We start from the raw sequence: 23,484 nt of genomic DNA, 5'->3' as shown, positions 1-23,484 counted from the left end.
ATCCATGGACGGAGGAGCCTGGTAGGCTGCAGTCCATGGGGTCGCTAAGAGTCGGATACGATTGAGGGACTTCCCTTTCACTTTTTACTTTCATGCATTGGAGAAGGAAATGGCAACCCACTCCAGTGTTCTTGCCTGGAGAATCTTAGGGACGGGGAAGCCTGGTGGGCTGCCGTCTATGGGGTCGCACAGAGTTGGACACAACTGAAGTGACTTAGCAGCAGCAGCAGCAGGGGAACTAAGATCCTGCATGCCTTGTGGGTGTGGCCAAAAAGGAGCAGAAATTTTCTGTTTTTTTCTAATCTTGTTGAAAATATTTAAAGTCAAAATACTTTGCTGTCCTTGTGTCACTGAAATTGTGGCTTATTGTTATCTCATCATTATAAAGCTTTGAACTCAAATGGTAAAAATTGTGATGTGAATATCATGGTTATATCTGTTACCAAGAAATGTTTTTAGTACATGAGCCCTATATGCCTGTCTTATTTGATCTTCACTATACTTGAGAAGGATAATGTTTAGCCTTTTAATAACAAGTTTGTCGTAATGTTAATTGTATATTTGTTCAGTGTGAGGCACTTCAGATGCTTGGAGTGCTCTACTAAGCAAATAGACACCATGCATTTTAGGGAAGACTAGGCAAATGTGGGAGAGATTATAGAAGTGTGATCAGTACTGTGAAGTAGAAAAGTGCAGGGTGCTATGGGATCACGTCAGGGAGAGTGGTTATGGAAGTTGAAACTTGGAGAATCAGTATGAGTTAGCCAGAAGAAGATATTAAGGTGTGTTATTGGAAGAAATGTGTGAAGGCCCTGAGGCAAATAGGACTTATTGAGCACTTACTTTGAATGTGGGGTGATAGTGAGGTTTGAGAGGTAGGCTAGAACCAGTTTAAGAGTGTGGGCTTACATAAAGGAAATGAGAAGTCCTTAAGGGGCCTTAAGTGAGTAGTGTCATGAATCTGGTTTGTTTTGAAGAGCTCTCTGGTTTCATTGTAGAAAATGGATTAGAGGAACAAAACTGAAAACAGGAAAGCCAGTAAACTGTTGAGTAAGCCAGGAGCATAATGATAGTCTCCTTTAAGGAAATGGCGTTCTGTGGATGGAAAGAAGTAGGTATCAGTGAAAGCAGTAAGTGTAATTTTTTAAGAATTATAAAAGAACTAGAGTGGAAAGTCTCCATTAGTTTTAGGTATTTTGAAGTCATTGGTGACTTAAAGTGCTTTTTCAGATGGTATATATGTTAGTGAGTTTGTGGGGAATTAGGGACAGATAGCATAGACAAGGAGAAAGAAATGGCAGCCCACTCCAGTATTCTTGCCTGGAGAATCCTGTGGACAGAGGAGCCTGGTGGACTGCTGTCCATGGGGTCGCACAGAGTCAGACACGATTGAAGCGAGTTAGCATGCAAACATGCATTGGAGAAGGAAATGGCAACCCACTCCAGTACTCTTGCCTGGAGAATCCCAGGGATAGAGGAGCCTGGTGGGCTGCTGTCTGTAGGGTCGCACAGAGTCGGACACAACTGAAGTGATTTAGCAGCAACAGCATAGACAAATCACGAGAAGCAGAAGCATAAATATTTTAGCTACTTTCCATTTATAGCTTAGATTTGGAACATAGATTGATGAATTAATTGTTGTAAAGTACTTTCAGTTTGGCTTGTAGTAGTCTATTAAGTGTTAAAGAATTTTGACTTAGGTGACTATCATATACATGTCAAATCATATACGTGTACTTGGCCTCCTTCATCTTGTATTCCTCCTCCTAAAGCTCGTAAGTCAGAGCTGATGAACTTCATTTCATTTCAGAGTTAGCATTTTCACTTGTTGATTTCTTGCTCTTTCATGCTAAGACAAACAGGTACATTTAGAATCTGAGATTAGATTGTGTGAGTTTGTATTTTCTATTGCTAACTAGTTATTTGATATTGAATAAATTTCTTAGACTTTAAGCCTCAGTGACTGGGAAATAATAGCAGACCTTTAAGTATTACATTTTTCTAAAGTATTTGAGAAAAAAATGCTACAGAAAAATCAGAAGCAATCTTGCCATCACTTACTACATCTGTTTTCATGTATTGATTTTGCTTTTTCCTTCAAACCTATTTTATACCCTTTGTCACACTAAAAAATCATCATTTGCTATCTATATTGACTTTATGTACTACCTAAATAGATCTTAATTCATGTTAAATTTCTCTTAACATCTAACACTATGCTAGGTAAGTTATAAACACCTTAGTTATAGTTAATTGATGGCTTTCTTTGAGCATTTATTAAAAAGAATGTACGTCATTGACAGCATTCAACTTACTGAATGCTTTGTCTTCTACACCCTTCCCTTGACCTAGGCAAAATGATGAAATCTTAAGTATGGGCTTTTTAAAAAAAAAAACACAACAACTTGAGGATTTCTTTTTTTTGAAGTTTTACTTAAATTATATGGTTGGTTTTTTTTTTCCTGTTACTTAAAAACTCAAATGTGCTTTATATTCTAGGTCCGGTTTATCACTAAAATATGGCATCCTAATATTAGTTCCGTCACAGGGGCTATTTGTTTGGATATCCTGAAAGATCAATGGTAAGAGATTTTGAATTCATGTTCAAGCCTCATATGATTCTAAGTCTGTTAGCGTATTAAATATGTACTTGGCCTCAAAGCATAAGCATGTTATATTTTCTCTTATTTGGGAAGTAATTGTAAAACTTGATGAAATCTCTCCAGTACATTAGAGAAAATGTTATAATTGAAATTGGAATCTGTATTTAAATAGTGATTTATTAGGAAATGTCAGATGCTAACTTGACATCTTGAAAAGTCTTGGATTTTATTTGTTGTTTTGGTAAAAATTACCAATCTTTGGAAGATTTTTATGAGAGACAAAATTGAAGTACTGAAGTAATCAGCTCTGACTTGGGTGGAGTGTAGGCACCAAAATGTTAGAAGTTGTGCTAATTGAACACGATTAAGGCTCTAAGATTCTATGAGGTACCACCTTTATAGGTGGTGTCTTCATTTGTACAGTGCTTTCACATATTTTGTCTGATTTCTTAGCAGCATTGTGTTTAACCATTAGGTTAAAATTGTGGCTTTGCCATTTACTTGCTTGTGTGGTCTTAAGTAAATTACCTGGTCTTTATGCCTTTATTTCCTTATCTGAAAAAAAAATGAGGTTGCTATCTATTTCATAGGGCTAGTGAGAAGCTTAAATGAGTTGTTTATGTATTTCTCTTAGAGTAAAGCCTGGGAATACAGATTGAAAAATTCAGACAAGAGATAAAAAGTCATTGGAGTGGAAGAAAACAAGTTATGTGTTTGATTTGTCAAGAAAGGGAAAGAATGGAAGCTGAATAAGATAAAACAGGAATGACAACATTTAGCATATGGGTCAGTTGGTATATTTAGAAACTGGATGAAGAGACAAGAGTTGCTGGTTTTGTTTTTCCATTCTGATAGCACATCTGAGTAAAGCCTCTTCCTCAGTAGATCATTGCTTGAGATCCAGTTCCTTGATCTGTGTTTCCATACTCTTAAACATTGAACATTATGGAACAGACCTAACTATTTTCTGTGATTCTTTTGATTTGTGACTTTATAATTTGTTGAATTTCTGTGCCTCCATGTTTTTATCTTTAAAAGTCATCTCAAAGGTCCCTTGTAGCTCTTATTGTTCAGTGATATTAATGAAAATTTGCAGTGTTAGAGACACTGTCATTTTTTTTCAGTTGGTTGCCAGGACATCATTTCTTCTGTTTTCCCCTTCCTTTTCCCACTCCCAGACTTAACTAGTTCCTCCCTGATCTCCTGAGCTTTTGCACATGATAATGCTTCAGGGCTAAGTCATGGCCTCTGCTTCTTTCCATCTATACTCAATTTCTTGGTGAGCTCATCTGATTTCATAACTTCAGCATTTATATACTAGCAACTCACAAATTTATCTTTTCTGAATTCCAGGCATAGCACCTATGCTTGACTATGTAATAGACATCTCAAACTTAAAACATGCTGAAACTGAACTGTTGATAATATTTCCCCAACCCAAAACTTATTTCTGCTCCATCTTAAGTTTTGGCAGCAACATCCTTAGAGTTGCTAAGGCCAGACCTCACCGTGATGCTTCTTTCTTTGGTACTCTTATACTCCATCTGCAAATCCTGTTATTGAAACCAACAGCGTTTTATTAGTAGTCTGTTACTACTGCCCTGGTCGAGGTTGCATTGCCTCTTGCCTGGATGATGGCAGTAGCCTGTCCCTCTGCTTTTAACTTCAGTCAGGCTATTCTTAGCAGACAGAATGAAACCTCCGCCTCTCTGAAAATACAACTCCACACTAAAATTTTTCACTGTCTTCTCTTTTTGCTGAGTTAGCCAGCAGTACTACCACTTCTGATTATCTTCCTATAAATAGTTGAAAGATTATAGTGTATACAGAGACAGAAAACTTGAATTTTTTTATCAGATCACTATTGTCAGCTATTCTCATTTTCTAAGGCAGGTCAAATAGCTGAATTTGGTCTTTTTTCATATCTGTATTGTTCAAATAATAAAAGGTATCAGAGACATTAGATAAAATAGGTGAGATTGGATATCCATGGGTTTACTGGCCCTCCCCCTGTCCCACCAGCTTTGCTGAGGTAATAGACCTTCAGTGTATTTGTAAATGTCAATATTTAGGCTAATTTGGAATCATTATGTTGGAAAACAGTTTGTTAATCTGAATCTTTTATTAGTATATGTGGATGATGATTTACCTTTAATATTTGATGACTTACGTGTTAGTACGGTTTATTTCTTTACTTCATAACATAACCCCACATTGAAACTATTTTCTAATGTTTTTCCCCTGACACCTCTTATGACTAAAGGTGTCTGTTTACCTGGGGAAGAAAATGACAACACGTAAAAATAGCATTCATTGATACTGCTCTTTCAAAAGACATGAACAGGCAGAGAATCTTTGAATGGTTGATAAGCTGTGCTCAGTACCATTAGTCATCAGGGAAGTGCAAATTAAAATCATAGTTAGATACCACTGTAGTGATGGTGGTTTAGTCACTAAGTTACATCTGACTCTTTGGAACCCCATGGATTATAGCCCACCTGGCTTCTCTGTCCATGGGATTTTCCAGCCAAGAACATTGGAGTGAATTACCATTTCCTTCTCCAGAGGAACTTCCAGACCCAGGGATCGAACCCAGGTCTCCTGTGCTACAGACGATCTCCTGCATTGCAGGTGGATTCTTGATAGACTAAGCCACCAAGGAAGCCCATGATACCACTGCACACTTGTAAATGGTTCTCATGCATTACTGGTAATAATGTGGTTCAGCCACTCAACCAGCTGTTCTTGCCAAAGCATATACCTTCAATATGGCATAACAGTTCTACTCCTCAGTATTACATGTAAGAGAAATCTGAGAGAAATGAGTGCGTATGTCTACCAGAAGACTTGTACAAGAATAGTCATAGCAGATTTATTCAAACTGCAAGTAACCCAAATGTCTATAAGCAAGAGAATGGCTATATAATGGATTAATTGTACTCTGAAACACTACATAGCAGTAAGAAAAAAAAGTCATGTTCATGTTGACACAATAACATGAATGATTCTCATAGACATGTTCAGTGACAAAAGCTAGACACAACGAAGTACATACTGTATGATTTCATTTTATGAAATTCAAGATGAGTCAAAACTAATTTTGGGTGATAGAAACCATGACAGCGGTGGGGATAGGTAAGGCTCGTGAATAAGAGGGGCAAGAGGGAGGCTTTTTGAGTGCCGGAAGTACTCTATATTTTAATCTAGATGGTGATTGCTACGAATGTATACATATATAAAAATTCATCTAGCTGTCAGGCAGTTTACTCTTAGTACACCTTAACAAAAAATTATAACAAAAAACCTGCCATTCTCTTTAAGTAGATGCTCTTTAGGTAGCATTCAGTGTTTTGACTGAAAATAGATTTATTTATTGATGGTCTTCTGGAAGATCCTTGACAGACAAGTTAGTCTATAATACAAACAATTCAGTGCTTTTTATTGTACATATTAAAGGCCCCACCTAGTCCATATGGTGAAGAAGGCAATGGCAACCCACTCCAGTACTCTTGCCTGGAAAATCCCATGGACGGAGGAGCCTGGTAGGCTGCAGTCCATGGGGTCTCAACAAGTAGGACACGACTAAGCGACTTCACTTTCACTTTTCACTTTCATGCATTGGAGAAGGAAATGGCAACCCACTCCAGTGTTCTGCCTGGAGAATCCCTGGGACGGGGGAGCCTGGTGGGCTGCCATCTATGGGAGTCACACACAGTCAGATACGACTGAAGTGACTTAGCAGTAGTAGCAGCAGTCCATATGAATGAATATTTAATTAGCCATATTAACTGTGCTTATTCAAGTTTGAGATCTGAATAAAGTTAATTTACTGAAGATAGTTTATAAGGTACTCACTCATCAGTCATCAGTTCAGTTGCTCAGTGTGTCTGACTCTTTGTGACCCCATGGACTGCAGCACACCAGGCTTCCCTGTCCATCACCAACTCCCGAAGCTTGCTCAAACTCATGCCCATCGAGTCAGTGATGCCATTCAACCATCTCATCCTCTGTCGTCCCCTACTTCTGCCTTCAGTCTTTCCCAGCATCTGGTCTTTTGCAATGAATCAGTTCTTTGCATTAGGTGACCAAAGTATTGGAGTTTCAGCTCACTTATATCCACTGATTAAAATTAGCTAACACATTTTGAAATTTCATATTCTTGCTTGGCTGTTAGGATTTGTTTTTAATAGATTTATGCTAATGTTACACATTATATGCTAAAAATCTCAAGGTTATCAGTAATATGAATTTAGTCAGTACTTTGTGAAAAGAAAAATAAATGAAAACTAAAGATTGTATTTTTAGTTGTATATTTTTCTCACATTACCAAGTTTAGATTCAAAATTTCATGTAGAGCAGTCAAAAAATGTACACATATCTTTATACCATCAAAGATGGTATATACTTTCTATCATACTTAGGGCCAGAAGAATAAGTTTTGTTTTAATGTTAATTTTATTACAACTAATTTTGAAAAAATTGTTTACATTGATTTTGTGTTCAACTTTTAAGAACTTTGCATTTAAGTTTCTTTTTAAACCAGTTAATTCTTAATGGTTTATGAATACCTTTCCAACATTATGAAAGTTTTCAAGCATACAGGAGACTTAAAACTTCTCTCATGGAGATTGTTATTAATTAAATCGAGTTACAACTAGATTTTCCTTCAGTTTTCAGAACAAACTGTCCCTTTGCATTCCCACAACAGTGTACAGGATGCCAATTGCTCCACATCCTCGCCAACAAATGTTATTTTCTGTTTTTTTAATAGTAAACCAGCCAAATGGATATAAGGTAGTGTGTGAGGTTTATTTTTTTGTTGTTAACAAGTTGTAGGAGTTCTTATATATATATAATTCTTACATAGTTGTATATATAGTTCCTGTATATAATTCCCTTGTCAGATGTATGATTTTGTAAATATTTTCTCCCCATTGTGTGAGTTGCCTTTCACTATTGATTATACTCACTGCATAGGAAGATTTATTTTAAAACTTTTTTTTCTTTACATAGGAGTTCTTAATTTTGATATAGTTGTAGACCAGTTTTTCTATTTTTTATTTTGTTAGCTGTGCTTTTGCCTGTCCTTTGATATGCTGGAAATCATGGCCTGCTACACTGTCATGGAGCTTTCACCCTATGTTTCACCTTCTGAGAGTTTTATAATAAGTTTTAGTCTTGGGAATTCCCTGGCAGTCCACTAGTTAGAACTCACTTTTTTTACTACGGGGTGTGGGGTTTGATCCCTGGTTGGCAATTAAGATCCCACAAGCCAGGCACAGCAGCCAAAAGTAGTTTTAGTGTTAGCTTTAGGACTTTGATCCATTTTGAACTCATTTTTTTCTCTTTTTTTCCCCTAATTTTTCAAAAATTGAAGAATGGTTAACATGTTGTTAGTTTCACATGTAAAGTGATTCAGTTGTACATACATATTCTTTTTCTGATTCTTTCCCATTGTAGGTTATTACAAGATATTGAGCATAGTTCTCTGTGTTAATTTTTATATAGGATACAAGGCAAGGTGGGAGCTTTTAAAATACAACCTTTTTTATTATTATTTTTTTATTTTTAATTTTATTTTTAAACTTTACAATATTGTATTGGTTTTGCCAAATATCGAAATGAATCCGCCACAGGCATACATGTGTTCCCCATCCTGAACCCTCCTCCCTCCCCAGACCATCCCTCTGGGTCGTCCCAGTGCACCAGCCCCAAGCATCCAGTATCGTGCATCAAACCTGGACTGGTGACTCGTTTCATACATGATATTATACATGTTTCAATGCCATTCTCCCAAATCTTCCCACCCTCTCCCTCTCCCACAGAGTCCATAGACTGTTCTATACATCAGTGTCTCTTTTGCTGTCTTGTATACAGGATTATTGTTACCATCTTTCTAAATTCCATATATATGCGTTAGTACAGTGTATTGGTGTTTTTCTTTCTGGCTTACTTCACTCTGTATGATAGGCTCCAGTTTCATCCACCTCATTAGAACTGATTCAAATGTATTCTTTTTAATGGCTGAGTAATACTCCATTATGTATATGTACCATAGCTTTCTTACCCGTTCATCTGCTGATGGACATCTAGGTTGCTTCCATGTCCTGGCTATTATAAACAGTGCTGCGATGAACATTGGGGTACATGTGTCTCTTTCCCTTCTGGTTTCCTCAGTGTGTATGCCCAGCAGTGGGATTGCTGGATCATAAGGCAGTTCTATTTCCAGTTTTTTAACGAATCTCCACACTGTTCTCCATAGTGGCTGTACTAGTTTGCATTCCCACCAACAGTGTAAGAGGGTTCCCTTTTCTCCACACCCTCTCCAGCATTTATTGCTCGTAGACTTTTGGATCACAGCCATTCTGACTGGCATGAAATGGTACCTCATAGTGGTTTTGATTTGCATTTCTCTGATAATGAGTGATGTTGAGCATCTTTTCATGTAAAACACAACTTTTGAAAATTTTATTGAAGTTTAATTGACCTTAAATTACACACATTAAAAATATACAGTTTGATAAGTTTAGACATATATACATCCATGAAGCTGTCACAAATCAAGATAGTGAACATAATCAACATACTCCAGAGTTTTCTAGTGGGTTCCTTTGTAATTGCTTCTTCCACACTTCCTGCTCCGCCATCTCCCAGCAACCACTTATCTGCTGTCACTATAGATTAGTTTGCATTTTATGGAGTTTAATATAAATGACAGTTCCAACAGCATTTAGATAAAAAACTATTTGTATTATAATTTTTTTCTAATAGATAAAATATAGACCTATGTTGTGACACTGATTTTATTTTAGTTTAGAACAGCCTTTCTCAATTAGCTTTAAGTTGTATGCACTGAAGCAGTATTTCTCAGAAATTAACTTGCATCAGAATCACCTGGAGTATCTGTTAAACCACCCAAGAGGTTCTAATTTAGTAGATCTGGGATGAGGCTAAGAATTTTCATTTTTTACAAGTTCCCAGGTGATACTGATGCTACTGTTTGTAGAAACTGTATGAAACACATTTCATCAAGAAATTTGTTGCTGATAATAAATTAACTTTCCTAAGCATGAGATGGTACTATTTATATAACCATTCTTAGGGAAATTGAGACTATACTTAATTATCTCTCTTCTCTTATTAAAATGGGGAACCCAGTTGAAAAAGACTGGTTTGGAATTATCTATGTCAGACTTTATTTTTTGGGGCTCCAAAATCACTGCAGGTGGTAATTGCAGCCATGAAATTAAAAGACCCTTACTCCTTGGAAGGAAAGTTATGACCAACCTAGATAGCATATTTAAAAGCAGAGATACTACTTTGCCAACAAAGGTCCGTCTAGTCAAGGCTATGGTTTTTCCAGACATGTATGGATGTGAGAGTTGGACAGGGAAGAAAGCTGAGCACAGAAAAATTGATGCTTTTGAACTGTGGTGTTGGAGAAGACTTGAGAGTCCCTTGGACTGCAGGGAGATCCAGCCAGTCCATCCTAAAGGAGATCAGTCTTGGGTGTTCATTGGAAGGACTGATGTTGAAGCTGAAACTCCAGTACTTTGGCCAACTCATGGGAAGAGTTGACTCATTGGAAAAGACCCTAATGCTGGGAAGGATTTGGGGCAGGAGGAGAAGGGGATGACAGAGGATGAGATGGCTGGATGGCATCACCGACTCAATGGACATAGATTTGGGTAGACTCCGGGAGTTGGTGATGGACAGGGAGGGCTGGCGTGCTGCAATTCATGGGATCGCAAAGAGTCGGACACGACTGAGCAACTGAACTGAACTGAATGTGTGGTGAAAATGGACATGTTGTTTAATAATCTTCTACATTTAAAATAGTTCACTATTATGTTATTTCACTATTCATAAATATTTATATAGTAACTGGTCAAATAATTTTTTAACAAATGCTTAGAATCCTTTCTGGTTAGGTAGGCAGCATTTTCTAGATAAATATTTGCTTTATAAACATTTAGAAGCATGAATATTAAGCAAAAAGCTTTCTTTTTTCAGAATGTTATGGAGTGATTTATTTTCTTTCATTCATTTAAAATTTTTTATTGTAGTTGCTAAGTTACAGGTATACAGTGTAGTGATTTTCAAGTTTTAAAGGTTGTATTCCATTTGTAGTTATAAAATATTGGCTATATTACTGTTGAGTGCTTAGTTGTGTCCGACGCTTTGCAACCCCATGGACTTCAGCCTGCCACGTTCCTCTGTCCGTGGAATTTGTTGTACAATATATCATGCAGCTTATTTTATACCTAATAATTTGTACTTCTTACATCCCTGGGCTTCCCTGGTGGCTCAGATGATCAAGTATCGTGCAGTGCGGGAGACCCAGGTTTAATCCTGGGGTCAGGAAGCTACCCTGAAGAAGGGTATGGCTACTAATTCCAGTATTCTTGCCTAGAGAATTCCATGGACAGAGGAGCTTAGGGGCTACAGTTCATGGGGTCACAAAGAGTCAGACACAACTGAGTAACTAACACTAACACATCCCTACCCCTATATTGCCCCTCCCTTCTCCTCTCTCCCACTGCTAACCACTAGTTTTTACTTTTTTGTTATAGTCACTAGTTTGTTTTCTTTTTTAGATTACACATTTAAATGTTGTTATATTTTGTGTGTGTGACATATCACTTAAGCATAATGCTCTCCAAGTAATTTTATACTTTCTTGAAAGTAAAGGATATTTGCTTGATGGTATCTTGTTCTTAGAGTTGCACAGAAAGGAAGTTTCACATGTTACTTTGTCACTTTAAGTTTATATCTAAAGAAATGGATAGAAAGTTAAGTCAGTAGATAAAGTTGACCAGAGGGAGCTAAGGCAATTTGAGTTATCTTAAGAAACAGAAAGATTTACTTGTTTTAATATATATATATATATATATATATATTTGTACTTCTTACATCCCTGGGCTTCCCTGGTGGCTCAGATGATCAAGTATCGTGCAGTGCAGGAGACCCAGGTTTAATCCTGGGGTCAGGCTAAGCCTACCATACCATATATATGTATGGTAGGCAGATATATAATTATAAATTTCTAAGACTTAATTATATGATTGAGATAAAAATCTTTTTTAGCTCCAGTAGTTTTCATATTATATGATTGAGATAAAAATCTTTTTTTAGCTCCAGTAGTTTTCATATTGGAGAAGGCAATGACACCCCACTCCAGTACTCTTGCCTGGAAAATCCCATGGATGGAGGAGCCTGGTAGGCTATAGTCCATGGGGTCGCTAAGAGTCAGACACGACTGAGCGACTTCCCTTTCACTTTTCACTTTCACGCATTAGAGAAAGAAATGGCAACCCACTCCAGTGTTCTTGCCTGGAGAATCCCAGGGACGGGGGAGCCTGGTGGGCTTCGTCTATGGGGTTGCATAGAGTCGGACACGACTGAAGCGACTTAGCAGCAGCAGCAGCAGTTTTCATATTTCTTCAGAAAACATCTACTTTGTCATGCAAACTGTTTTCAACTGGGATATCTTCCTGTTTTGAATTTTAGGGCAGCAGCAATGACTCTGCGCACGGTATTGTTGTCATTACAAGCTCTGCTGGCAGCTGCAGAACCGGATGATCCACAAGATGCAGTAGTAGCAAATCAGGTAAGATAGTTACTTTTGAAAGACTGCCTTATCTAGTGGTTTGCAGTGTTAGAACATAAGCATATGTCTATTGAAACTAAATCTGGAAATGGTTTCCTTTCTTGCTGTGAGATTATTATATTACATATAATAGTGAAAACCTAATTTAGTGATTTTTTTAACATAGTAGTTTAATTGGGTGTATTAAATAAACCCAGTACAGTCAGTTGCTTTTTTCTAATATATTGTGCCGTTTTCAAGAATTACATAGTGAACACCCATTTATCTGCCTACTGTCTTGATTCTGTGCTTAACATTTTACTTCATGTGTGTGTCCATTTGTCTTTTAATTCAGTGATGATCTTTCCCTGATGATACTGTTAATCAGCTCCAGCTGTGGCACTGAAGTGGCATGATGAAGGTTATCAAAGACCTTGTTGTTGCCAAATGGAATAAATATTTTTCAGTTCTGATCTTTGATTTCCAAGGCAGAGGTTAGCAGATTACAACCAGACTGGCTGTTTTTGTAAATAATGTTTTATTGGAACACCCCCATTTGTTTACAGCAGAAAGTGGCAGAATTGAATAATTATGACAGGGACCACAAGGTCTGAAAGCCTGAATAATTATTATAAGAAAGTTTGCCAGCTCCTACTCTAAACCATTAGGATTTATTGAGCCTTGTAAGATTTTTTGTTTTTTTTTTAACCCAGAAGTTTTTTTCATCTCTTGACTTCTCTTCCTGTCTCTGTAGTTGTGGTTGTTCCCTCTTAGTTCCTACCATTACTCCCTCAGCCCCCCCTTTTTTTTTGCCATGTTGCCCACCCTCTAAAATCTTAGTTCCCCAACCAGGAATGGAACCCTTGCCCCTGCAGTGGAAGTGTGGAGTTCTAATCATTGGGCTGCCAGGGAATTCCCTCTCCTCTCTTTTAAATATACTTCCTCAGTTCTTATTACATCCTTTCTTTCACTTTCCATTTTATACTCTTATTTGGATGATCATATCCACACTGATGTTGCCACCTGTATGTTGATACAGTAGTCAGGCTTGACCTTTCTCCTAAACCCAAAAACCTGTTTGGAACCAGAGAGCTGTATATGAATATCCCATGAGTACCTTAGTGCAACATTCCCATAACTGAAAGCAGACTCTTAAACCCTGTGAACCTGTCCATCCTTCTACAGACAGCTTGTTTATATATCCAAGTCACAGATATGGAGTACTTCTCTATGTCTCCTTTTCTCTCATATCTCAATATGTCTGTCATCATACTTCTCTAACTGCTTTTGTTCACATATTTAAAAATTCTCATTTGACTGCTCTGATGGAATTTCCTACTTCAGCCTTTTCTTTTTACCTTCTACACTGATAGCAGTTAGCTTTATAAAGTTCAAATCCTATTTCATTTTACTATTAAAACCTATTAATACCTCTACTGTCACCTACTTGGTAAATCCAAATTACTTAGTTTGAAAAGTTCCTCCATGATTTGAACTATGTCCTAAATTCTTCAATTCAGTTCAGTTGCTCAGTCATGTCTGACTCTTTGCAACCCCATGAACAGCAGCACACCAGGCCTCCCTGTCCATCACTAACTCCCAGAATCCACCCAAACCCATGTCCATCAAGTCAATGATGCCATCCAGCCATCTCATCCTCTGTCATCCCCTTTTCCTCCTGCCCTCAATCTTTCCCAGCATCAGGGTCTTTTCCAATGAGTCAGCTCTTCGCATCAGGTGGCCAAAGTATTGGAGCTTCAGCATCAGTCCTTCCAATGAACACCCAGGATTGATCTCCTTTAGGATGGACCAGTTCGATCTCCCTGCAGTCCAAGGGACTCTCAAGAGTCTTCTCCAACACCACAGTTCTAAATTCTTACTGTTCCTCAAACTCACGCTATTCAAGATTGTCGTTCCTACATGTCATTCCACCCAGTCTGTCATGTTTCCTGCCTAAGAAAACTTTTCCTTTTACAAACTTCTTCCTTTCCTTTGAAAAACTGTTCACTCCCTATTTTATGTATATTCCTGTTAATATGTTCTACTATTATTTGCCATAGAGTGCTTAGAATTATGGTTTAACATGTTATATATGTTCTATTGATTTCAGTTTTGATAGAAGCATGGCTTGGACCTCAGCTTTGATTTCCTGTTGAGTTCTGAGCCTCAGAGGTTGAGATTGGACTCAGTTTTCTTTTGACTCTGTTGGGTCGTCTCACTTATTTCCTTGTTAATAATGGTAGAAACTAGATTTATAATTTTAATGTATAGAAATACTCTGTGTATAAAACATCTTAAGAAATATTAAAGCAAATTTAATATTTTAAATTTATAATTTACTTTATTAAGTAATGGTAGTCTTAGAATACTTGAGAATAAATTTACCTCTTCCAATGCATATGAAGAATCTTACATTTTAAAAAGTGCTCTGTCGTGAGTTCATAATCATCTCAAAACGTGCTGTAAGTTAGGATTGCACATGGAGTTTCCTTAAATCACTACGGTAATAGAACTCTCACAAAACAGCCAACTCTCTGTATTCTAGCCCAAACTGTGATTAATACAAAAATTGGTCACATTTATTAGTTACTGTCCACTTAATTTTAGAAGCTAGTAATTCTGTTTATCTGTGTAATGTTTGCCACTGCACGATGATTAGAGGCATCTCTGATAACTCCATTTAGTGTTAGTTTTCTAATACTTTGTTGAAATTGGAGATTAAAGTTGATAAATATTATATATCTTTGTTTTTCTTTCATCAGTGCAACTTGTGAATTGCAGGTTCGCGTTAAACAGTCTTTTCTTCAGTGACATAGTTTGTTTGCTATGGAAAGTGAATCAGTCACATTTAAAAAATCTAATCTACATTTATTTAGAAAACTCAGGTTTTTAGGCAATTAAGAGATGAGTTCCTATTTTTAATACTATAACTGCATTGTCATATCAATCAATTTTTCCCCCATATAGTACAAACAAAATCCTGAAATGTTCAAACAGACAGCTCGACTTTGGGCACATGTGTATGCTGGAGCACCAGTTTCTAGTCCAGAGTACACCAAAAAAATAGAAAACCTATGTGCTATGGGCTTTGATAGGGTAAGTACATAAAGGCATGTTGATTTTTATTTATTTGTTAAATTATTGTTGCAAATCCTTGGCTGACAAAAGTGGTTCAGCGGTACTCTAAATCTAATTTTGATAAGCAAACTTTGTTATTAAAACTAGTGATTTTTTTTTAAACTTTGGCTGGTTCAGTCATTGATTTTATTTTATTTTAAAAAATAATTTTATTTATTTATTTTTGGCTGTGCTGGGTCTTCTTTGTTGCTCGGGCTTTTTCTCTAGTTACTGCAAGCTGGGGCTACTTTCTAGTTGTGGCCTGCGGGCTTCTTACTGTGATGGCTTCTCTTGTTGCGGCACATATCGTCGTGACTTCCTGGGTTGTAGAGCACAGGTTCAGTAACGGTGGCACACGGGCTCAGTTGCTTCACTACATGTGGGATCTTCCCCAGCCAGGAATCAAACCTGTGTCTTCTGCATTGGCAGGCGGATTCTTTACTTCTGAGCCACCAAAGAAGCTCTAGTCGTTGGTTTTAGAGTTTTTAATGCACTTCAAGTGCAAGGTAACTTAAAAATGAAAAAACAAGGTGTGGTTTTTTTAATATAAAGACAGTGAGTGATACAGTATTTTAAAAATATTTCCTTGAGATTTTATTTTGTCCCCTTTTCTTTTCTACAGAATGCGGTAATAGTGGCCTTGTCTTCAAAATCATGGGATGTAGAGACTGCAACAGAATTGCTTCTGAGTAACTGAAACATAAAGAGAGATGCTGATATAGTCAAGCTTGCCCCTTCTTGGAGGAGCATCAACATCTGTTATTTTTAGGATTCTGCATAGATTTCTTTTAAACTGGCATTCTTGCCTAATGATGTTATCTAGGCACCATTGGAGACTGAAAAAAATCCCTGCTCTGTAAATAAAGCTAATTAAACGTCTGTGTAAATTTAAAAAGGGGAAATACTTTAATTTTTTTCTTACTTAATAGTGTAAAAATTCTTTTGAGCTAAGCTAAAACCATGGAAAAAACATGCTACTTTAGTGTTTAGCAGTATACCAAGACTAGCAAGAGTTTGCTTCAGGATTTCGTTGAATAATTAAGATAATATTTTGAGTGTGTCAGGGCCATTCAAATTGTTGGTGTTGCATCACAGCTACCTTAACTGTTTTTAACATGGATCCTCTGTGCCTGTGAATTTACTTGCATGCTTGTACTTGACTTCTTAGGATGGGTAGCTGAAAAGACCACCATTTTAAGCATTTGAGAATTCTTCAATATGAGATTTATCCAGAAATGAAGATGGTGACCTAGTCAGAGCCTTTTTTGTCCTTGTCAACAGACTATGACAACATATCTGTTTTTCCCCTCTTTCCACACACAGCTAATATTCTAATATTAAATTTCTCAATATTTGGTGGGGAAATGTGCTGAAGGACAGTATCCCTTGCTCCATTTTAGGTCATCCATTTGGAATGTTTTGTCACAATTCTCCACTCTTAAAACTTTCCTATATAAGTAAATAATGTTGTAAAAATGGAGCTGCCAATTTTGTTTCTTTTTTTTTTTTTTTTGTAAAAACAGTAAATTCTTAATGTTGCAGTATTCCCAGATTAAATGAAAAGAACCCAGCTTAATTTTTCAGTGAATTTAACATCTTTCGATTTTTGAACTGGTGGAATTTTTCTTTGAGAACTTGCAAGGATGAAATCAACTGTTTGCAGGTTTTTTAGCCTGATTTTGGCTTTATAGAGATTGCTTGCACTTCCCCCTGTTAACACATGAAAGCTGTGTTGGTGTTTTACTGTACATACTTCAGATGCACATAGGAATAGAAGTGTGTTATAAATCTAGCTTTCTTTATGATGTTTCTGATAATATGAGAATTGAAAACTTTACCTTCTCTTGTACATAGTCAGACTTTCTATACGTATTAAAGTTACACTTCACTCTAAGTTCAAAGTTTGAAAATTATTAGTTTTGCAAGCTTTAACACTAATGTGAACATTTTATGAAGGGTGAAATGGATTTGTGTAGGCAGTTCTATACGTAGAAACACAGTTCTTATTAAATATTCAGGACCAATGCAGAAATAACAAAAATGTAATGAAATCTGAATGAATTAAAGTAAGGCTGTATATGGAAAGTCATATTATAAAAAGTTTGCTTTCTTCAAGTGTTATTTATCCTAAATTATAATGGTTAAGTGTTTGGAAAATAGTTTTGAACCATAAATTCAGCATAATTTCATTTGACTTCTCAGTAATCTTAGAAGCAATAAAAAGAACCATTATTAAATATATTGTAATGTTAAGATGTGAAGGTTCTTCCAGAAACTTGTAAGGCTTTCCTAATCAGTAGTAAAACTCTTGTAGTTGATTTTATTGCATACTAAACACAAGTTGCTGTTTTTTCCCCTTTGTTTGCCTAAGTATAAATTTCTTTATACAATCACCTTCTTTAATTGTAATTTAGTTACTTTCTAAAGATGCCAAAGGAAACAAGATTTTCTTTATTTATTTTAAATAGCTAAAACCATGTACTTTTCTTTATATTTTGAGGTAGGGTTGGAATTGTGTGAAAATGTGGACAGTTTTTGTTCCATCGTTGTTTAGAATTAATTTTTTTTGTTTTGTTTAGTGGAGGGTGGCTTGGTAATGTTAGTAATATTTGCGTTATTTTAAATATCAAACACCTCTACCCAGTTTACTATTTGCCTGTATTATCAGGGTATATTTAATTGTCCTGTGGTTTGACAAATGAGAGAGAGAACTCAGAAGTTACTAAGGATCAAGCATTGTATGCTTTGCTCTTGGCGGCAGCTGTAACTTGCCTATGACTTTTATGCACATTAGCCCCTTAGGGTATACTCATCTAGCTGCAATTCAATATCCCCAGTGTCCAGGAAATGGAAAACTACAATATTTGGTATGAGAGGTTCTCCATAATGGATTTTCATTTCAAAAATTTACCTCATTTACATTTAATGTGATTATCTGTTTTCTGGTACATTTCCCACTATCGCCTTCTTACTGGGTTTTTTTGTTTGTTTGTTTTTTTCCTATTTTCTACAGGTAGATTTATTTCCCCAAACATAAAAATAAACGCATTTGCTTTTTTCTCTTGTCTTATATATGTTTAGAAAAAGAACAGTAAAAGTACAGGTCTAGGGAAAGCATACCCTGTTGGAAATTATTTTTATAATTCTCAATGGTTTGTGATTTGTTAGTTGTAAAGGCTTCAAAAATTATAGTTAAATGTATGTGTAGTTTTATCCCATCTGGGCAGATAATTTGCTACAAGTCACTGATACTCAAATAGTCTTCTGTGATGATCAGGTCTGTTTCCTGAGTGTGTGTCTGACTTTTAAAAGAACAAATAATTAGTTGTGTTAGTATTTCAGTACAGACTGAATGAATAAGTAGCAGTTTGTGATCCAAATAAGTATGCGGTAAGGTATATAAATATTTGAGGAACTTGGTACTAAATTAGATGCCCCATGCTGGCTCCCCCAAATGTTTGGAATTGTGGCTGTGATTTACATAAACACATAATGCATTCAAGTATATATATGTGTGTTTATATTCTGACCATTTTGCTTTTGAGAAGCATTTTCTGTGAAATGAAAGGCTGGGTTTTTTTCTTTTTGGGGGGAAGTGTTTCACATTTGTGATTGCTGATAGTGCATAAAACTATGCAAAATAATTTTAAAGTATGAGAAAGAACTGGCAGATAAAGTACATATTGCTTATTTTTGCAGTACAGAATGCAGCATGTTGTGTTACTGCTGCTTAACAAGTTTATCAGTGTGAAAAGCAATTCTTAGCTCTAAGTGTATGCCTGATTTGAGCTTTTAAAACTCTGCAATAGGGGTGTAATAATGTGTCCACGATCCTTGTTAGTAACACAGGAAACAGAAACTTTGTTTTTTTAGTTTTGTTTTAGAGATAGATTTGGGCATGGGACAGTTGGAGCCATGTATACTTTCTTGTACATAGATGGAAACAGTGTTTGGATAGGAAAGAGGAAGCTGTTTACAGTTAACTTTATTTCATGGATTTTTACAAAATAATGTATGACTCACTTTTTACTTGTACGAACCATTGATTTTGAAAATTTGCATTTCCATTCTTTTAGTACTAGTTAAAAATAAATGCTTAACATCAGCTGTTTACTATCACTGGGGAAGAAGTTAACTTGAAATATTTACTGATAAATAGCCTTTTCTTAAAGTGTGACTTTTCTGCCTTGTCTGCATACTATGTCACATGTTCTATTTGCACTGTTGCAATATGGGTCAAAAGTCTTGTGGCATAGGGCTAGGGAAATGTCAGTATCTCACTTGTCCCATTTGTTCTGTTACTGTTCTGTGGGACTGATCTACCCTCATAAACCTGTGATCATCGCCTAAATGTTAAGTTGTGAATGTGTCACCTTTTGCTTGGTTATTTCAACCAGGCATTGAATATATATGTATATGTATATATTCAATGCTGCTGTATATAATCAGATGTGGCACAGTTTATCAGTTTGGTCCTGGGGGTGAATGGATTCAGAAATCATTTGCACTGTGCTGTTAAATGATCCTTGTGTGCTTGCTGTTACCTACTTTTTACAGGCATCGTAATAAAAGCTAGACTATTTCTTTGGGGGGAAAGAGACTTATTTAATGTAATTTAAAGACTTTTCCAATAGAAAATGGAATACTATTGAAAATAATATCTATTTTTTAGCTTTCAGCAATTGATGGTGCTTTGTTGTGGTGTCTGCTGGAAGTCTACTGCCATTATAGGGATACTCATTAACCTCACCGAGAAAGAATCTTGCTTGTTAGCTTCTCTAGATCTCTATTCTAAACAATCTGTTAGTGATGATAAATTCTATAGGAGGATCTGTTCTGAGCCGTTAACTTCCTGTAAGGGGAAAATGGGTGGGTTACCAGAAAGACCATTGAAGCAGGGTGGGCTGGGGGTGGAGGGCTGGGTATTTGTCTTGAGAATTAAAAACTACGAAACACTTTTGTACACAACTGATTTTTTAAAAAATAAACACATTTTTAAAGATGTTGAATTTTTTTCCCCCCTTACTGGGAATTCTTAAAAATAAATGCATGTGTGTTTTCCCCTGAAAATGGTTTATATCTTCTTTCTGGGTACTCAGCAATGGACCGGCAGTTAAGCCTCCACATTACTTTAAATAAGGAAAGGAACCAGGTGGATAGTTTTACTAGACAGCTTTATAGTGATGAGTGTATGTTGATAAGTGCAGTAAATTATATTTGTGCTTTGAATCGGAGTTAATTTTAATTGATTAAAAGTGAATTGGAGTTAATTTTAATTGATTATTTATTTGAAAATATAACATTATTTGGCTAGATTCTGATTCAGAAATTTAGAATAATCCAGAGGTAGTTGATACTGAAAGTAGTAATTTTAATTTTCATATAAGCACAAAAATCTTTCTGAAAAGGGTGCCTCTTACAATGGAAAGGACTGAATTGTTTCAGAAGTGGGTTATTCTGTACGTGGATTACTCCTGCCTCTATTGATACTCATCATTAGAAGAGGCTATGCTGTTAGGATTTGTATTAATTATTTCAGATGACAAACTGATTGTTACTTTGTGTCTCTAGGACATTTATAACCAGCTTTCAGCAGGCCTGTGAGTTACTATAGCCTGGAGATGGAATTGATTCTCACTGGAGTAGCAGGATGAAGGGCTAAGGATGGTGCAGGCTATATATTTATGTATTTAAAGTCAAGGGAAAAAATGGAATTCAAGACCACTCATGATATTCCCTAGAACAGGATGGTCAAATCTAAAAGATGGTAAACACTTGGTATGTGCTTTGTTTCATCAAAGAGTTAACGTGAATTCTCTAAAATTTTCTGAGAGTATGTCCGGTAGTAATATACCATCTACTCAGATATTTATGTTGTAAAATTCATTTCCCATCATTTAATTTCACTAAAAATACATTAAAGCACAACATTATAATTTTACTTATCTATTACAGTAAATTACTTTTTGATAGGATATTGACCAAAGTCAAGAAGGCCAAGCGGTTTTAAAATCAGTTAACGATACTTGATGCTTGTAGATCCTTTTTTCAAGAACACAGATAAAACAGGGTAAACACTAAAAAACTGGGCAAAATTTCAGAAACCCAAGTATTTTTTATTTCTTGCTGAGTTAATATACTTAGTACTTTGTTTCTTCCTTAGAGTATGTAGAGAATATACCTAATTTTTATGTAAGGGCAACAGATAGTGCCTTTTGTTTTACATAGCTAACATTCTAATTATTGTATTTAATCCTCAGCTCTGCGTTTTTAATATGTGAACTATATATTCCATTGCTATATATGTTCATTATTTGTATTATATTGGTTAATACTGAGGAATAGGATTAATGACATTCCACTGGTATCTCCGAACCATGTTCATAGGATTGCAGAATTTTAAGGAAAAGGAGATCTGTCAGTCTCCTTTTTAAAAATAGATCAATTTAAGTAGGATACCCAGTGAAAGTGAAAGTCGCTTAGTCATGTCCGACTCTTTGTGACCCCATGGACAGTCCATGGAATTCTCCAGGCCAGAATACTGGAGTGGGTAGCCTTTCCCTTTCCCAAAGGATCTTCCTAACTGAGGGATCGAACTCAGGTCTCCCACACTACAGGTGGATTCTTTATCATCTGAGCCACAAGGGAAGCCCAAGAATACTGGAGTGGGTAGCCTATCCTTTTTCCTGAGGATCTTCCCAACCCAGGTATCCAAGCAGGGTCTCCTGCATTGCAAACGATTCTTTCCCAACTGAGCTATCAGGGAACCTAGTCATAGATTATTTTGGGGGGAAATCCCCTAATACTGTTATTTATGTTTGCCTACTAAACCTGGTAGGTGTTTGAGACCTGAAAGGTTATTCTTGTTTTCCTTAAAAATAGGAAATGTGGAGGGATCATTTGCAAGCGTGAATGAAAAGGAAAAAGAGTTCAGGTGAGAGGTCTTCAAGGAAAGTATATACAAACCAGTTCTCGTGGTGAGAATTGAACAGCATGTTTTGATGAACTAGGTTCAACTGTAGGGTGTCCTGACTTCTTCTAAATTTGCTTTACATGCACAAAACACTTTTCTGATATTTGGAAGAATAGAATAAATACCATTGTTTTTGGATTACGGGCTCTAAAAGTCATTGTATTCCATTACAGATACTTTAGTTCTTGATTTCATAATGTCATATTTCTGTGTATTTGAGGAGAAGAGGTAGTTCCTCTTGGTTTAACCTTAAGATGTCACATAGGACCTGGAGGTAAAATTAAAGGGCACAGTTTTAATAAACGTTCAGGAGAATCATCTGCTGAGGTGATTATTAGAGGGTTGATTTTCTCCATTAAAAATGTTTTTTTCAAATAATAAAGAGGTGTTTTTGAAAATTTGTAATAGAGAATCCTCAGTGTATATAATCTATGATCCTCTTCCTACCTCTACTACTAGTCCATAGAGATAATAGTTTCTAAATTCCTCTGCTTAGGTTTTTTTGTTTTTTTTTTTTAAGTTAATTACCTCCAGGTGACTAAGCAATACGCTTACTCCTCTTTTAACTCTAGGTTTTATTTATAACAGTAAGTTAATTACATTTCTGTAGCATTAGTTATAACTAGTATCTCTTCACTCTCTATATCCCTAACCTTTATCTTCATTTAGTAATGGAATTTATATTGAGGGAGGGCTGTCAAATGCACAAAAGCATTGAGAAAGTAGTGTGATTTTAGGGGCAGGGAATGTACAGGTAAGGATTTACTCACGGAAACAAACTGCTTTGGAAATGAGGTAGAGGTAAGGTTCAAAAGTAAACTGAAAGGAAAACTGATAGCTAGATTGGGGTAATAATTAAAAGATGAGATGGGGAGAGATGAGGAAAGGAAGGCAAGATGTAGTAGAAGATCAAGGTTGTGAACCTCTGGAAGGGAGGGTAGGAAGGGAAAAGAATGCCTGTACGGGAAGACATATGTAGGGAGTTTAGGCAAAGACCTTGGCCCTAAATGGTAATCTTTAATTTGTTCAAGTTACATTCTAGCCCCAGCCCTTTCAGCTCAATTCAGCAGAGTGATGATACTCTCTTCACTGGTCCTATGAGTAAGCTTCTCTTCCCAAGGATACCTCCTTACACTGTTTATTCCTTTCTATAGGTCTAGAGGTTTTTTGACACTATCCCTTTTTATAAAATTATTCATACT

At 36.2% G+C, this 23,484-nt stretch overlaps 1 protein-coding gene across 4 annotated transcripts in view; it reads left to right on the top strand.

The window, feature by feature from the left end:
* UBE2K (ubiquitin conjugating enzyme E2 K) overlaps positions 1–16,204 on the top strand; it is a 75,307-nt gene extending 59,103 nt beyond the window's left edge. For all 4 annotated transcript variants that reach the window (XM_086406093.1, XM_086406091.1, XM_086406094.1 and 1 more), the window contains 4 exons: positions 2,500–2,582; positions 12,114–12,213; positions 15,160–15,288; positions 15,932–16,204. In XM_086406093.1, the coding sequence (XP_086262219.1) occupies positions 12,124–12,213; positions 15,160–15,288; positions 15,932–16,006 (294 nt within the window). In that variant the 5' untranslated portion in view covers positions 2,500–2,582; positions 12,114–12,123 and the 3' untranslated portion in view covers positions 16,007–16,204. The remainder of the gene's footprint in view (positions 1–2,499; positions 2,583–12,113; positions 12,214–15,159; positions 15,289–15,931) is intronic.
* Positions 16,205–23,484: the final 7,280 nt, after the last annotated feature.

Source organism: Bos grunniens, chromosome 6 (assembly GCF_055505025.1).
Source record: "Bos grunniens cultivar Pamir isolate PY7600 chromosome 6, Bosgru_T2T1.0, whole genome shotgun sequence".
NCBI lineage: Eukaryota > Metazoa > Chordata > Mammalia > Artiodactyla > Bovidae > Bos > Bos grunniens.
The sequence above is the reverse complement of the archived record's forward strand: the minus strand, read 5'-3'. Positions and strand labels throughout refer to the sequence as shown.